Below are 18375 nucleotides of genomic sequence, written 5' to 3' on the forward strand. Positions count from 1 at the left end.
CCACAAAATAAAACAAAACAAAAAATACAAACCCTAAAGCAACAGCAGTGAATAAGGCTCAATTTCTTTCCTCATGAAAAAATTTGACCTTAGCTACATTTCTCTCTGACTTATTTTGTTCAAATCAGCCCCTATCTTCTCATCTTACAACACTGGGAGGTAATTCAAACCATTTCCCCTGTGGCAGCTCAGGACCTTCAATTCATTAAGTAGGAAGGGATAGATTTTATACATACGAAAGGGCCACCACTCTGACCTTTATTTTGGTTAAACTCACATATTTTCTTTAAGTGAGTCCCTAGCAGGCCAGTCCCCAGACTCAGCATAAACTGTTTTAACACAAATCTAGGAAGAATTACAGCAAAATCTATTGCTGTCTTCTGAATTTTCTCGTTTCCTTGCATAGGGGAAGGTGTATGGGGGAGGTGGGATGACACTTGCGTCACTGTACCTGAAAATAGCACAGCAAGCTTGTCTGTTAACTGTACTCCCAGCACTGTTCTCTAACAGGGCGTCTCGACTTGTCATACCAACAGGACATGTGATGATTGTTTATTGTTCTGGGTTACCCACAAGGTCAATGAGGCTTAACAAGAAACCCACACAGCTGTCTGTGACACTTAAGATTATATATTATACATATAGATATATAAAATTATATCATTTATATTTGTGGCTTGGTCAATTATACAAATTCAGGACATGCATTTTCCGGTCTGAAATGAAGCACCCTAGCATACTCATGCCACAGAAAAGCAACACATTTACTAGGGCAGAAGTAAAATAACCCTAAATACACTCTGGAGAGATTGTTGCTCTTTCATTTCATATCAATCTTAAGCTCATAAAGGTAAATATTCCAAGCTTTTTTTGTTTGTTTGTTTGTTTTGTGTTTTTTAAACCAACTCTTTCACTAATATGCCACAGATGTTTTGGAAACACAGAACATTTTGTTAGCACCTATTCAGTTTAGTTCTCAACAAGGCTTTTATTTTTCCCCACCCACTCAAGTTATGTTCTAGTGAAAGACTACATAAACACCAGCATGAAACATAGTCTGAAGTGATTTATTGCTTACAAATGCCCAGTTTGGAAGAAGTTGTAGATGTCTCTCTAATATCCTGGGTCTGACAGGGTTGAGGCGGGTGAGGTAATCTTTTATTGGACCAACTTCTGTTGGTGAGACAAGCTTTTGATTTACACAGAACTCTTCAGGTTTGGGAAAGCTGTGACACTAAGTATCTAAGTACAAGGTCGAACAGATAGTTTAGCATAAGTAGTTAGCACATAGCACACAGTCTGAATGTATGTGCTAACTACTTATGCTAAACTATCTGTTCGACCTTGTACTTAGCTGTGATGCTTTGACTGAGTTTCCCAGACCTGAAGAAGAGCTCTGTGTAGCTCAAAAACTTGTCTTCCTCACCAACATAAGTTTGTCCAATAAAAGATATTACCTCATTCACCTTGTCTCAGTTAAGAGGAAAGCAAGAACAAAGAGGACTATCTAAGATACTAGGTCAGTTCCTACCATACTTTAAATATCAGTAAAAAGAACAGAAGTACTTGTGGCACCTTGGAGACTAACAAATTTATTTGAGCATAAGTTTTCGTGGGCTACAGCCCACTTCTTCGGATGCTGTAGCCCACAAAAGCTTATGCTCAAATAAATTTGTTAGTCTCTAAGGTGCCACAAGTACTCCTGTTCTTTTTGCAGATACAGACTAACACGGCTGCTACTCTGAAACCTGTTAAATATCAGTGACTTCACTGCCAGTGTTGTTCTCCTGAGCTGCCCATGGGTTCACCTGCTGTCTACCAGGACCCTCATGGAAACTAGCAGCTGCCACTCATGACATTGCCCCGGTAAACAAAGATTTTGGACCCAGGGCATCCACAGGTTCTCTTCTTTCCTACCTCTCCTCCTTGTGTGCCTGCCTGATCTGTGATTTCATCTTTATCATTTGCCTACGTAGGCCAGATTTCCCTATTCCTCTTGCAGTCTCCTTTTCCCTCCATTGGAAGCAACAGTATATGCTAATCCCAGTTTTAATTTGCAAGCTATGTAGCCATGCAACACAGATACAAGGGAAGATTTTGAATGGTGTAATTTTAACATCTGAAAAGAGTGCTTTGGATCAGATGCTGGTCTAAGAACCCTCAGAAAATGCATTTAGAGACCTTTAATAGCTCTTGTGCTGACCACATGGAATTCTGCAGAGGCGGATTTATCATGAAACAAACACTGTGGTGGCATGGGGCCCCCAAAATGCAGGACAAATACCACGCTGCTCCCGGAAACAGCCGGCTACTGGCCCATCTCTACGTGCCCCTGGTGGGGGGGAGGCAGCTCCGCGCACTGCCCCCGCCCCAGACAGTGCACGGAGACGCGCTGCCCAATCCCCCTAAGGGGCACACAGAGACGTGCCAGCAGTAGCGCAGCAGGACTAAGGCGGCTCCCTGTCCGCGCTGCCTCCCTCCCTCTATGCCGCACCGCACCCGGAGGCGGCCAGCACGTCCCTGAGGCCCCTGGGGTTGGTGGGTGGGTGTGTACCCGTTGCCCCTGCCCTGAGTGCCAACTCCGCAGCTCCCATTGGCCGGGGGATGCAGCCAATGGGAGTTGCGGGGGCAGCACGTGCGGGCAGCGGCACACAGAGACACCCTGGCTCCCCCTTGCCTAGGATCCACTGCCAGAGGGGTATGCCTGTCGCTTTGGGAGCTGTGTTGCCCAAGGTACGTGCCGCCCTCTTGACCCCTCCTGCACACCAACCCCCTGAGCCTGCACCCAAACTCCCTCCCAGAGCCCAACCCCCCGCACCCCCTCCTGCACCCCAACCCCCTGCCCCAATCAAGTACCTCACTTTATTTTCATTTACTTCCTATTACTTATAATATAGGAGGAGGATGAAGAAACAGAATTAAAAATGGGGGGGGGGGAAAATAAGAGAGAATATTTTTTTTCTTGGCTGGGTCGCAAGGGGGGCCCCCCGAAAGTGAAGCTGCGCATAGGGCCCCACTAACTAATTCTGCCACTGGAATTCCAAACTTTAGAGTTGCTGCTACTACTAAATTCTCCAAATGAGGCAGAAACCATGGCTCTGTCCCAACCTCAGCTGCAGAGCTAGTCCCACATTGGGGAGAGGGACACTTTGTATCCTGTCAGAGGCAGCAGAACAGCTGTACTCCTCTTACTCGCAAAAGCCCTCACTGAAACACAATGTCCCCACCGTAGAGCACCTCCAAACTGGAGATTTCAGGCTGACAAAATTGAACCGAGTGGTCTCTTTCCTTAAGTTAAGGAAATTCACATCTAGCTACAGGTGAATGATGACCAGAACTACCGCTACAATTCACAGAAATTCACTGGTTCTGTGTATGTCTTTAGATTGTGAGCTCTTTGAGGCAGGGACTGTGCTTTCCTTTATGTTTGCGCAATTCCTAGCACTTTGTGGGAGCTAAAACAAACCAGTAAGTGGCATTTGGAGGCACAGAATTTCTACACTTTGAATGACTGCTGCCTGATCTATTGCCAGGAGGGTCCACCCCTGTTGTCTACAATGGTAACAACTGGATGATTGATCAAATTTTAAAATCCATCTTCCTCCAGTGCCATCCCCAAAACTATACTGTGGTTTATCAAGTCTAAACTGTAGCGTGTGTTGTTCTCATTCAAAATAGGATTACCTCAAACATCACTCTATATAGATTATATTTAACATTTCCAAAGTACTCTGGTGGGGACGAGCGGGCAAAGAATAGGTGTCTTACCATGTTTTTATTAGGGTTCTATAGAGAAAGCCAAAATCTAGTTATACGGGTGTTAACTAAAACAAAGGTATAATTGTTTAAAAAGAGACATATGATGTACAACCACTATGTTTAAGGATATTCTGTATTGTGTTTTCATTTAATCTTCTATAATCAAAGGCTTTGATTGCCTCTTTCTGCTGCCCACTGACTAAAAAAAAAAAAAAAGCCATCACAGCTACCCAATAAATACATACCTGAGAACATGAGGAGATATCTTTAAAATTCTTTTCAAGCACAACAGATTTGGTGTCTGGGCTGATGAGGTTAATTTCAAATCGTCCAACCTTGAAAATAAAATTTAAATCAGACTGTTTTATAAGGCAAAAATGAATAATACACCAAATGAAGTTCAATAACTGGTCAGATTCTGCCATCTTTGCTTTAGCTACTCACGTTGAATAGTAGCTTACTCAGTGAACGAAGATGGCAGAATTTAGCACTTATGGAAAAAGGCAAATGAGGGAGGGGAATTGCAGAAAATTTCAACAAAATGGCAAAATATTCAGTTTGGGGGGTAAAACAAAACAAAAAAAGATTGCAGGAAGCGGACAGTTCATGAAAAGTTTTATTCCATCAACAGCCAGTTTTTGACCAGCCCTAATTAAAGCTCTGTTAGACTGACCTGAAACAATCAAGGTAAGTTACAAGCCTTATTACACCAAAAATAACTATCCAGATGAGTTTTTTAAAATTCAAAAAACAACAACAGTTTGGGTCTTCAGTTCTTTGCTGCTGTTGTTTGTTTGAAATAAAGGTGATGCATTTAGCCTCTTTTTAATCGTCAACAAGAACAGATTATTCACTGCAGTGAATTTCCCTTCCGCTTTCTCATGATCTGCTCTCCTATGGAGCTTGAGGGGTTTTTCAGCTAAGACCTTTTCACCACCAGTGATGGGCTGTGGGTTTCTAAATGGCAATATATTTCCTCACATCCGTTAGTGTTTCTCAAGAGGATGAAAATGCAAGTCTGTTCTCTAAAATAGGGGGAAAAGAAAATTCCTAAGTATTTAGCAGCCTATCAGTTTAAAAAGCAAAAGATCTTTGGGTCACTTGTTCTAATAATTTTCTCTTGTTTCCTTAGCACATATGCTCTGAAATATTTAAATGAACTTCAGGGGAGAGAAAAAAGACTAAAGGGTTTGGGGATGAAGCTATTGAGCTGATCTTAGAAGTATAATTTTTCAACAGACTTTGTGCAAGACAGACTATTCCTATTCTGGAAATGAGAAACTTCTTAGCATCACTGAAATTTACCATAAAAAGAGAATGAGTCAAACTGCACATTATTTTTCACAGCTTTAACTGCTTGTTCATTTTAATAACACAAAAGGGAGATTTTGTTTGCTCTGTTAAACAATGTTATGGATAGAGAAATCAATCCACAAAAGGGCTTGGAAAAAAAAAAAAAAGTCTGAATACAAGCATCAGATTTTAAAACAAAATACATGGTTCTCTTAAATATTACGTTTATATTGTCAAATTAACAGATAAGCAATTATATTCCCTTCAAGTTTACTAACTTATATGATTTAAACTTTAGCTTCCCCCAAAATAATTGGGATACAAATTATTCAATATTATTTAGAGTTTCCCAGTATGGTTTCATGTATTGTAATACAAAATAGAAAAGCAAATGTTTTTTGTCTTAACAGAAATTGTTTGCATAAGAAGTTTCAATATGCAGCAGTGACAATAATGGTGTAAGTCAAGCTCTCCTAATTCTATTGTATGCATGAAATTGCAGGTACTGCTATATCACCTACCTGAAATAACATTGTTCGGTTCTTCTCAGAGTCTGAGGGTTGAACATGACTGGGTGCACTTGCATGTCTCCTGCGTGGCTGTGTTTTCAGGCTGGTATCATGAACCCTCCTTTGCATAATTGCAGTGACGCTGCTGCACCGGGAGCGGAATTCCTGATGCTCAAAGCCAGAATCCTCCAAAATTCGCTCGGGGAAGGAGACACGGGTGCCAGCCAGGTTGGTCTGGCCTCCAATTGTAAGGATCCCAGTGTTCCCGATGGTGGTGCTCGTGCCATCTAGCTCCTCAAATGGACTATCTGACAGAGAAGCTGGCACGTCTCCTTCATACAAGGTTAAGTCGGAGCTGGAATCTGTGCTCCGCTGCTCACTCAACAGTTTCAGGCGCTGGCGCTCGTGTAGACTGAATTTCTCAATGCACTCATCAATTAGAGTGGAGGGGGCTTTCTTATGGGCCACAGTCACCTTTCCACAGTACAAAACCTCAAATTTTTGGGAATTGTAGAAGGCATCTTCACTATCCTTACCAGGCTTGGCATCCTCTTTCAGGGCTGCTTTGGACACTTGCCTTATGCTGCTGATCACATCAGGAACCTGGGTGACAATTAAAAATCTTCATTAAGGAAACCAGAAATTAAAGACCAAAGCCACAAATGTCCAACATGCAAGGCCTTTAAAAAATGGATTAGAATTCAACTCTGAATAATAGAATGTCAGAGAAAATCATTATCCTCAAGTGGATTTGGCAGAAAAGACTTTGTTAGCACAGTCCCAAGGATGTTCCCAATAAGATTTCAGTCTTAGACAACAGAAATATTCATGCCAGTAACAGTTTAGCTACTGCAGTATGTGCCACCAGCTTCATGCCTTGAAATACTTAACTAGTCATTCCTGAATCCTGCATGCACCATTTCAGATGGGTAAACAATGTCAAGTATTTTTCTAGAGCCTTACAATTAAGCTACTAACAAACCCTTTAATACAGTAAGTCAGGCATACTAGCTCCAAAGTCTAATTGTGGTGCTTTGTACGGCTACAGAGGAAATTGTGGGTTTGATTTCCTTGGGAGCAAGGTGTACAGTGCAAACCTTCACGTACACAAGGCAACAGTGCAAGATGCCTACATTTCAAGGATATTGATCATACACATGAATTTTGTAGTCCCTCAAAATGCTACCCTGTTAATCCTATCAGTGCATAGAACTAGTGGGCTACATTCACAACTTACATTATTGGCCACAACATAATTAACTACACTGGAGTTGCAGGTGCTTATCTGAAAATCCTGATTTTTTCCATCAGTTACTAAAACCTGGTAGCTTTACTAACTAGAGTGAATTTTCCCCCCTTCAGTATGTTAATTTCTTTGAGTGCTCCCAGTTATGTTTTGGCCTCAAATGCAATATGATCAATGTATGGCAATGGTATTCTTACAGAGATGTTTAATTGTGGAACTTGCTTCCTATTTCTATTCAGAATGACCCATCTGTTACTTCTTTTAGTATAGTATTAAACGCTGTATCTCATCACCTTTGAAATTGTTTCTCTACATCAGGGGTCGGCAACCTCTGGCACGTGGCTCGCCAGGGTAAGCACCCTGGCGGGCCGGGCCAGTTTGTTTACCTGCCGCGTCCGCAGGTTCGGCCGATCGCGGCTCCCACTGGCCGCGGTTCACCGTCCCAGGCCAATGGGGGCTGCGGGAAGCGGCGCGGCCGAGGGATGTGCTGGCCGCGACTTCCCAACGAGACACATGCCAAAGGTTGCTGACCCCTGCTCTACATTATGGTTTACTGTAAAAGCCCTCTGACACCCTGATCTAAGCTTTCAGATCATGAAGCATTAAATCTAACTCTTGTCGTTTCATGAGGTACCAGCTGCTAAAATTTGGAGCTGCAGGGGAGGATGGGGGGAAAGGTTGATGACAATTAGGCAAGATAGTAATCAGAATAAAAATTTAAAGGATCACACGTCTCATCTAATTAGTTAAAGTTATGTTTTTTGTGTTGATAAATCCTCTCAAAAATACTTTCAAATTTAAAATAAGTTTCCAAGTGTAAGATGACCTACAATGGACAAATGAAACCAAGTGCCTAAACTATTAAGGAAATGGAATATTTTCTATGCTTAATTTCATAGGGCTGTTGTAGCTACTCTTGAGCCCACAGAAAGAAACTACTTATGACTAGGTCTCAACTGACCTTTCGGATTTCCTTGAGGGGAATGTTGCCTCATACTCCAAACAGCATTTATTTAAGTTACTGAAAAGTACTATACTGACAATATTACTAAATTACTTGTCAGCAGTGCTTTTCAGTCCACCAACGAAAATAGTCGATAGACCAGTACAAAACTTTCAGGGCTAGAAGTATGTCCTAGCATTGGTTCCAGGGTCAATCTATGGTGCTGAACTTGGTCATCAAATAGACCGTACTCTAACAAGGATACCCATCAGAGAAGGTATCTCATGAAATTGCAAGTCCTTTGAAACACTACATGTTAACTGAAAGTAAATTGAAAAGCTATTTGTCAAGAAACTGAGCTTCATGGAATATTGGGTACAATGATAAATTGCATAGAAATGGAGACTGAACAAATAAGCTTACTCAGATGTGTTGTAATGGAGAAAGATCATTGTCTGTGCGCTAATACAAAAATGACCTCATGTCTAAACTGGTAATATGGACTTTGAACACTTTATATATCAAAATACTGCCAAGTAATAAAGGGACATAAGCCAAAGGGAATAGGGAGTAAGAGCTTCAATGAGAGATGTGCCAGACCAACCCCAAAATGTTCACCCAGCTTTAGATAGGTACTTTAATCTATTTATTTAAGTAAAAGTTAGGAATCTCTCTGTGCTTTACAAATATGTTTTCATGCTGGAATCCTTACTTATCCCAGTTTAACTACCCATTATGGTATTTGATGAAAACATATGATCATTTTAAAGACAAATATGGTGGGGAAAAATACATGTTAAAACTTACTGGCAGGACTTGCAAACAAGTTCAAGTAGTGTTTGTGAAAGTTTTAGCGTAGGTGTCTAGCATTAATATCATCAAGTATATAACAGTTTTGCTTGTCATTTTTAAAGTGGCAGAGCTGATAAAGTTTAGACTTTGGAGGACTACCAGTTTTGATAAATGATGCATGCTGCAGCAAAGAAAACAGCACAAAGGAAAACCATTGTTATGGTTGTGCCTAGAATGGCACAAGTAACTCCATGGCAACATTGGATCGGCTCTTCAAAAATACAAGCTACAAAAAAGAGTCCTAGTAGACTATTCTCCCTTCAGTATTCACAACTGCATTCACTGAGTGGAAGCATGGACCCCAAAGCAAAATATAGTACAAAATCAGAAAAGGTTTCCAGTTTCCTCCAAAAATTAAACTACAAGCAGGTTATTCACAAGATTTCTAAAAGCACAAATTCATACTTGCTTCATATTGGCATAAAAACAACTAAATAGGTTTTTGATTTCACTGTGAAATATATAGGGAAACTGTAATGCCTTATTAAGTTGATTTCTAACTTCATAAAGCTTCTAAAGGGAATTTAAAAACATCACGAAGGCAAACTGTCCCAGTTTATTTAAAAAAGCAAAACAGAAGTCCACTATTCTTACGATGTGTAAGAGACTTACAACATAGTAATAGTCAGTCAGGTTTAATGTATTGAACACCTTCTGTTGCTAGTAGAGGCCACTCAGCTCTAAATTAAACCGCACATACACACAGAGCTTTAACTTTGCATACAAAATATATCTGACATACTAGTAATGTTGTTGTAGCTATGTCAGTCCCACAATATTAGAGAGACTATGTATTATGTGGGATAACCCACCTTGTCACAGACCTATTTTGAAAATACATAGGAAGCAGAAAGAACACCATACATCAACATTCAAAGAGTGGTACCTTCGGGTTTGGATCCCAGTTGAATAGCTGAGGCATTCTCAAGGTACACTGAAGTAAATGACAATGTTTTTAATGAATAGGGGTACTTAATAATAGATTTCTGCTATGAATAAAAGTACAGAAAGTTTCTCCCACTACAGAAGCTGGGAGTAATTTCACGACATTTCCTCAGATGAACTGAGTTCATTATATCATACTCCAGCCCGTCACGAGGCTTCTAGACAGTAACCGTTGGTGCTTCAAAAGCCAAGTGTTTCCTGATTTGGCACTGGAACCACACAGGCTACACAGGATTTGAACAGCCACATTTTTATCTTAAAAAACAAAACAATACATGTTCTGTTTACAGTTAACAGGAACAGAGAAAGATTTCTGACATCTACTGATTGGGGGAAATAATGGCATCAAAATCATATTTTTAGGGAACTTGTACAGACATCATATTTACATAACACTTATGAGAGTCTTTTTATGAGGCTTTCAACCTCTGACAGATTAAAAATTCACAAAATAATTAAAAAACACAAGAGAGTGCCAGTATAATGAAACAAAGAATGAATCCATATGATCTGCTGAAGCTAGAAAACTTTCAAAAGAATAACTGGTGAAGATGTGAAATTCTTTTGATTATGTTCATATTCATAGTCTGCTGCACAGAAGCAAGTGAAGACATTTTACAACCTAGGGCTAAAGCAGGCATGGGCAAACTTTTTGGCCTCAGGGCCACATCTGGGTATGGAAATTGTATGGCGGGCCATGAATGCTCACAAAATTGGGGGTAGGGGGGGTAGGAAAGGGTGAGGGCTTCGGCTGGGGGGTGTGGGCTCTGGTGTGGGGCCGTGGATGAGGGGTTTGGGTACAGGAGGGGGCTCTGGGCTGGGATCAAGGGGTTCGGAGGGCAGGGTTGGGGCAGGGGTTGGGGTGCAGGGGGTGGCTCAGGGGTGCAAGCTCCAGGTGGCGCTTACCTCAAGCTGCTCCCGGAAACAGCGGCATGTCCCTGCTCCGTCTCCTAAGCGGAGGCGTAGCCAGGCAGCTCTGCGCACTGCCCTGTCCACAGGCACCACCCCCGCAGCTCCCATTGGTCATGGTTCCCGGCCAATGGAAGCTGTGGGGGTGGGGCTTGGGACAGGGGCAGCATGCGGAGCCACCTGGCTGCCCCTACGCATAGGAGCTGGAGGGGTGACATGCCGGCTGCTTCCCGGGAGCCGCATAGAGACACACCACATGCGGAGCGGGGCAAGCCCTGCTCGCCGACGGGACCTTGAGGGATGGATTTAAAGGTCTGATGGGCCAGATGTAGTCCGTGGGCTGTAGTTTGCCCACCCCTGGGCTAAAAGTCTACTCAGTTACACTGGTGCAACAGAAGATAGAATTTAGTAAATCAGACTTATCTAAATGAATCTTATATAAATTATGCAGTAATAAGGAAAGCCACTTTACGATTTACAAGCTACAGCTTCATTTCAAATTTGAATCTGCATGCTAATAAGTAGAATTGAGCAAAATTATTATTCTTTTTATTTCATGGCTAACCACAAAAATCTGAAGAAAGTTTGGTTCATTTAGAACCCAAAACTAATTTTTTTTCAATTTCTCACCAAAGCAAAAAAAAAAAAAAAAAATGGTTAGCCAAAGGGTAGCATGTAAGGTTTTTATTGAGAGCCCTCACCCGACTGGTCATCATAACTGGAAAATGTATGTAAGGATATTATTTTTAAAAAGTTATGTATCTATACTGTGTTCTTAAAGTATAAGAGAGACGAGGTGGGTGTAGCAATATCTTTTAGTGGACAATTTCTAGGGGTGTAAAAGACAAGCTTTTGAGCTTCACCGAGATCTTCTCTGTGAGGCTCGGAAACTTGGGACCAACATGACTACAATATTGCAAACAACATTCTTAAAGTCTGTTAGTTAAGATAGGTCACTTGGAGGTGGTAAACAGGTTCTGGTCAGGCAGGCGGTAGTAGATACTTATCACCCTGGCTGGTTATTGTGTGTCTTACAATGCAAGTCTACTTGCAAAGGAGCCACCAGCTGATCAAGATTGCAAAGCTGACAAGAGATCACAAAATCTGAAGGAAGAACACACAGCAGGAAGGGTGTACTGTTTATGACTAAGATCAAAAAATTAGTATGGTGTATCAGGACAATGCAAGGAGTCACATGATATCCTTCACCTAGGGGACAAGCTGCCAAGCTGTCTTATGAACAGAGGATCACAGCCAGCTTGGCTATTACATTTTGGGAGAAAGACTTCGGGTGAGCTAAAACTTCATGACACAGTAAAATGTCTCGTTAGTTAAATCTAGGCTCTAGAAAGTACTTCTAAAATCTCTATTCTTTGTTCATTAATAGTGAAAACGGGTAGTTCTTTAACAAATCTAAGTGCTGCAAGTTAGGCAGAGCAGTAATCCTGGGGTGAAGCTGGTAAGCTGGGGGTACTGTTCCGTTGGGAGTGGCGGATCTGTGAATTCTGTGAGTGTCCAGTGGACCAGGGGCTGGACACTCCAGGGGGATACTCGGAGGATTCAGGGGCTGGAGTGTGCCAATTACTAAACTTGCAGAGCCTGCATAGGCTGAGAGGGGAGTGCTTGCATTGCCTGTGAAGTCCAGGAGGTGACCCCTAGCCGGAACGGACAAGGCTTCTTCATGCTAAGAGCAGGTGGTAGCAAAGTGCCTCACAACCCTGGGCACCCCCAGGAAGCATCAACCCACCCCCCCCAAAATGCATTTTTCGGCAAATGCACTAGTCACCAAAAAACCTTCACCCAACTCATCTAATAACCCTATTGGCAACCTGACTGAAGTTATTCAGTGTAATTTTCTGCTTGCTGCCTGTGGTGCAGATATAACTCTTCAAAATACAATTCCACATAGTGAGCATTCAAGTCCTTTGGAAGTCTGAAACTACAGAAACCTGCTATACAAAACCCCCAAACACGCTCTGGTCAGTACTCAAAGTATTGCTGCTTATTACTAATTGTGCTGCATTCTTTGCTAATAGCCAGACAAAGGCCTAAATACAGAATTGGTTAAAATGATTTAATTACACATTACAGTACTTTGGTGTAATTTATGTTGAGGGGTGGAAAGGTGAGGTTGTTTGAGGAGAACCAACCAACAGGAGAGTGGTGAAGAATGACTGTGTTAGGTGTTGGTTCTGAAGCCTTCCTCTTGTTTTTTGTACAATCTTACTCTTCTACTCCTCATTATATAAAATACAGATTTATCAATATGCAAGTCTCCTTTTATATCATACAGGAATTTGGCCAGTATCTGTGGTACAAAATCAACAGAAACAAACACAAATCAGAACAAGTATCAAGAAATGTTTGCCATCAACTTCTACTTTGTTCTACTGTCAGTTTGGACTGACAGACAGAAAACCTAAAATGCAGGACTTGTTAAAGAAAGAAACACCAAGGTGCAGAATGAAAATCCAAATGCAGAGAAAAAAGCCCAGGGACTGGGGGTGTGGGTTCTCTGGGATGAGGGGTTTGGGCAGGGGTGTGGGGGCAGGGATGAGAGTTTTGGGGTGTAAGAGGGGGCTCCAGGTTGGGCCAGTGGGTGGGGTGCAGGGACCCGGTGGCACTGCAGCGCCAAGGAAGCGGCCGACCAGAGCTGCCAGAGTCCATTTTTTGACGGGGCATTCCAGTCAAAAACCAGACACCAGGCAACCCTACCTTTCCCCCTGGCTTCAAATGGATATGTTTCCATTCAGGTCTTGACAAAACTGCTTCTCAGTTGTGGGCAAGAACTGTTACACAGAGGCTACGTCTTCACTACGGGGTGGTGGTGGGGGGGAGAGTCGATTTAAGATACGCAAATTCAGCTATGCGAATAGCATAGCTGAATTCGACGTATCCGAGCTGACTTACCCCGCTGTGAGGACGGCGGCAAATCGACCTCCGCGGCTCCCCCGTCGACGGCGCTTACTCCTACCTGCGCTGGTGGAGTACAAGCGTCGATTCGGGCATCGATTGTCGCGTCCCGACGAGACGCGATAATTCGATCCCCGAGAGATCGATTTCTACCCGCCGATTCAGGCAGGTAGTGAAGACGCAGCCAGAGATGGATGTATTCATTATACTACCAATGCACACTTGCACGTAGTGAGGTTCTACATACGAAGATAATACAGTCCATTTCCAAAAGCAGAGCTGGGTACTTCTACAATGCAAAGGGGAAGGGGAAAGAAACATTTTAAACAGGGAAGCTAGAAATTTTAATTGTCATGAAATACTTATTTTAGCTCACTTTAGAAATGACTGATGCATTTTGATTTTAATGCAACTCTGAGCATAGTCAGACAGTAATTGCTGTGTAATATATAAATCAGACAACAGTATTACATGATTTGCCTCTGGAAACACATGTAAAGCAGCTAGCTTATTTTGAGTGGACAAAGTAAGGCATGTTCCTTCCTCAGAGCTTTTAATCTAAATAGACACCATAAAGTATACAGACAGTAAGAGAAGGAAGTCAACAGGCAAAAGGGATTATTAGGGAGGAAAAGAATACATAGAACAGGTGACTACTTGGCTGGTTGAGTAGACATTGGATTCTCTCTCAAACTATTTAAGGAGGTACTGTGGCAAACACTATATAGTCCAGGGGTCTCAAACACGCGGCTCTTGGACCGCATGCGGCCCGCGAGGTAATTTTCTGCGGCCCGCGAGCTCTCCATGGGCCCCCTCCAGCGTTTACCTAGAGCAGCTCCAGCCCGACGCGCACCGGGGGCAGGGCAGGCTCCCTGCCTGCCTGCCCTGCCCCCGCACCGGGAAGCGGCCGGAACCTGGGGAAGGGGGGGCACATTGGTGTGTGTTGATGTTGCTTCAGGCACCACCCCCAGCAGCTCCCATTGGCTGCAGTTCCCCGTTCCCAGCCAATGGGAAATGTTGGGGGCGGTGCCTGAAGCAACACATCCCGGAGCGGTGCCGGTGCCGGTGCGGGTGCCGGTGCGGGGGCGGGGCAGACAGGCAGGGAGCCTGTCCTGCCCCCAGTGTGCGCCGGGCCAGAGCCCGCCCCCTGAACCCCTCCTGCAGCCGAACCCCCTGCCGCACCCTGCACCCCGACCCCCTGCCACACCCCTCCTGCACCCCAACCCACTGCCCTGAGCCCCCTGCTGCACCCTGACCCCCGCCGTACCCTGCACCCCAACCCCCTGCCCTGAGCCCCCTGTCGCACCCCACACCCCTCCTGGATCCCAACCTCCTTCCCTGGGCCGCCTGATGCACCTCGCACCCCTCCTGTACCCCAACCCACTGCCCTGACCCCCTGCTGCACCCCTCACCCCAACTCCCTGCCCTGAGCCCCTGCCACACCCCACACCCCTCCTGCACTCCCTGGGGGCAGGGAGGGAGCAGAGTTGGGGTGGGGATTTCGGGAAAGGGATTGGAATGGGGGCAGGGAAGGGGTGGGGAGAGGTGGGGCAGGGGTGGGGCCTCATGGAAGGGTTGGAGTGGGGGCGGGGCCAAGGGCGGCGGGGTGGGGAGGTGTCAGTAATGCGGCCCTCGGGCCAATGTACTAGTCCTCATGTGGCCCTCGTGATCATTTGAGTTTGAGACCCCGATATAGTCCAACATACCTAGATACATTGTTAATAGTTTTCCAACTCTTTACAAGGAATATATACAGAAATATTTCCTTACTGGGGATTCTCTCAATTCTTCCCTCAAAAAGTTCCCTCAATTTTTCCACTCAGTATTTTGAAATTGGTAGCCAGTGTTTGAAATTCAAGTTATATTACTCTCCGTTCCTTCAAAACGGAACCAATCTTCCTTTAAGCATTGTATAAATCAATAGAAAAATCATGTGTCCCACTGGAACAGAAAATGCCTATAGTATTTTAAATACAAGTGTCATATGAACACGATAGCACTATTTAAATAAGTAAACATCTAAAACTTTAAACTATTTATTTTGAGCATGTGGAAATAAATTCAGGATTTGATTTCCAAAACAGATAAACACTGAAACCTCTCCTTTTATAAGGGTTTAAGAGTAGCTCATTCTACTTGAAGTTTCATACTGTATCTCCTCAGTCTTATGTCCTCCATTTCTCCTTCAGTCTTTGAAATTTTGTGCTTTCGTACCTTACACTAGATATTAAATATACACATTGCTAGTGAAAAACAGAACATTTATTATTGTCCTTTTGACCAAAGATGCAAGTATGTCATGCTACTTTCAGCCCTCTACCACTGCTAGCATGTGTGTACTTCTTTAAAGCCTTACCTTTTCAGAGATCTTTTTTTAAAAATTGATCTCCTGAATGGCTAATGCATTCGCTGCATTCCAAGTCATAAATTTTGCAAGGGAATGATAGATCCCACTCTGTCCACTGTTCATTACATAATAATGGTACTGTATAGCCAAACTTTATTGAAGTTGTAGAGCAGGGGTTGGCAACCTCTGGCACACGGCTCACCAGGGTAAGCACCCTGGCGGGCCGGGCCAGTTTGTTTATCTGCTGTGTCCGGAGGGTTCGGCCGATCGCGGCTCCCACTGGCCGCAGTTCACCGCTCCAAGCCAATGGGGGCGGCGGGATGCCGCGGCCAGCACATCCCTCGGCCCGCGCTGCTTCCCGCAGCCCCCATTGGCCTGGAGCGGTGAACCACGGCCAGTGCTTACCCTGGCGAGCTGCGTGCCAGAGGTTCCGACCCCTGTTGTAGAGTAAGCTAACTAGGCATGCCAGACAGACCAAAAGATGTATTTATTTATAATGAATCCATTATATCAAGACCCTGATTAAAATTCATCTTCTTACATGAAAAATTGGAAGGTGAGGATTCAAGATAGTTCCTGAAAAGAATTGTATCAAAAAATTCCCCCCCATTCAAGGTAGGCATGGATCTTATTTCACTCATCTCTCTCTCTCCCCTCCTCCCACTCTTACAACTAGAATTTCATTAGCATTCCAAGTAAGATAGGTCTGAGACAAATTCACCCCTTATGTACGTGGGTACAATTCTGACTTCAGTGGATGCCATCAATGATTTGGTGCCCTTGCATCTTACTCATTATTCCCCTCCTGACAAAAAAGGATTAATGTGAAGAAAAATGTACCATGTGAGTATAGCAAGACCCTCAGACTCCTCATAGTCCTCCGGGGATCTCACTAGGCCAATATATTAACCTTGGAGATGTTCCATTACTATAAAGATGGCACTAGTACAAAGCCTTAAGTAGATAAGAGGACATTCTCCAGTTCCTAGAAAAGTCAAACTTTTCCAGTGGAATCATTAACTGTGAGCCTCCACATCAGGCTAGTAATTCAGCAGTGATTAGTAAAGAATTTGGATCCCCAATCCAAAGAACAGTTTCCTTTGACTACTTTACCTGCACTTGTAGAAAGTGAGTGATATCCTTCAAAATTCATCAGTACGTGGTATCAGAGAACCTGCATTGCTATTAGGCAAAGAAGTTATCTACCAGGAGGGAAGCAGAATGTAGAGAAAGAATGCTAAGAAGCAGATGCAGACTCTTACTGAAACACTCACATTTTCAACTTTATATTATGAACTGCATTGCCTAATGACCTTTAAAATAACTTCCCTCTGTCAGGTAAAGTATGTTAACATCTGCCAGTATTTTAAAAATCTCCCTATGTACAACTGTGACACAAGCCCTCACCTGTCAGAAGTTGAGATGATCCTGTAATGTTAAAGATTTATTCAGCTACAAAGTTAATGGCTGAATTATTACAAACATCATAGATGACGAGAACATGATAGTATAATTTCTTCTGAAACCACTAAAACAGATAGCAAGTGATATAATTCAGTGTCAGCATAAGCCTTGTACTGTAAACAAAGAACAAGACAGCTATAAAGTTGGTCTTGAATAAGGCATTTTGAGCCACATGGGTTCCACTAACAAAAATTTATATACACACACACACACACACACACACACACACACACACACACACACACACACATTATATATATATATATATATATATATATTACACACACACACACACACACACACACACACACATTATATATATATATATTACACACACACACACACACACACACACACACCCCTCCACATTTTTAGCAGATTCTTGCAAAATAGCCTGAAGTGTTAGAACATGAACATAAATATTTGAGTGTGCCAGTTATTTCTCACTAGATTGGAATTGCTTCAACAAAACCCTCCATGATTGTTGAGTATCTGTCAGAGGCAAAGGAAAAAAAATCAAATTAGTGATAATGTGCTGTTATTCAGTCTGTGATGGAACACCAAAAGCTAAGTGATCTCATTCAAAAACGTGATAATCTAGTTACAGCCTTCAATCACTGATTATTATTCCTAAGGCTACCATATAAAGACTTTCTGAATTGCTCTTAAGTTAATTGTGAAAGAAATTTTAGCTAATACATTTAAAATGAGTTTGAAAGTTCAAAATTACTTCAAGCAAATCTGCTTAAAGATTTTAAAATAGAGAAATATTGTTTTTTAAATGGTTTTTAGTGATCAAAAACTTGGCCATGATATCATATAATTTTATTTCGTTTTGCTTCTTTCATGGAAGATAAATTGCAAAATAACTTTACAGGGTTACTGTAAATCAGTTAGAGAACTGATCAGCAGGAAGAGGAAATGAAGAGTTATATGCAAAGGAGAGGTGCTACAATCTATAAAAGAGTTTTGAAATGAAAGGAGTTGATGAGACAGACACTAAGGTCATTCCACAGAGAAAGAGACCTATAGGAGAAAACTCTTGCACCAAGTATGAGGAGTTTGTGGATGGACAGAGGATATTGATGGATAGGTGAAGGAAGTGGGGTGAAGAAAGAAGCGGGATAAGAGGCAAGTTCCTGGAAAGTCTTAAAATGGAGCACTACAATATTCTGAGACAATTGCTTATGCAGTA

The 18375-nt window shown here is 42.8% G+C and overlaps 2 protein-coding genes across 3 annotated transcripts in view; both read right to left on the minus strand.

Moving 5' to 3' along the window:
* Positions 1 to 18375, minus strand: part of TBC1D4 (TBC1 domain family member 4) — a 153916-nt gene that overhangs the window by 64749 nt on the left and 70792 nt on the right. For both annotated transcript variants that reach the window (XM_026661087.1, XM_026661184.1), the window contains exons 2-3: positions 5574 to 6164; positions 4005 to 4094 (exon numbers count right to left, since the gene is read on the minus strand). In XM_026661087.1, coding sequence (XP_026516872.1) covers positions 4005 to 4094; positions 5574 to 6164 — 681 coding nt within the window. The remainder of the gene's footprint in view (positions 1 to 4004; positions 4095 to 5573; positions 6165 to 18375) is intronic.
* COMMD6 (COMM domain containing 6) overlaps positions 6111 to 18375 on the minus strand; it is a 105306-nt gene continuing 93041 nt past the window's right edge. The window contains exon 8 of the transcript XR_003370268.1: positions 6111 to 6164. The gene's annotated coding sequence lies outside the window, so the exon portion shown is untranslated. The remainder of the gene's footprint in view (positions 6165 to 18375) is intronic.

This window comes from Terrapene carolina, unplaced genomic scaffold (genome assembly GCF_002925995.2).
Source record: "Terrapene carolina triunguis isolate 2854851 unplaced genomic scaffold, T_m_triunguis-2.0 Scaffold21, whole genome shotgun sequence".
Taxonomy (NCBI): Eukaryota; Metazoa; Chordata; order Testudines; family Emydidae; genus Terrapene; species Terrapene triunguis.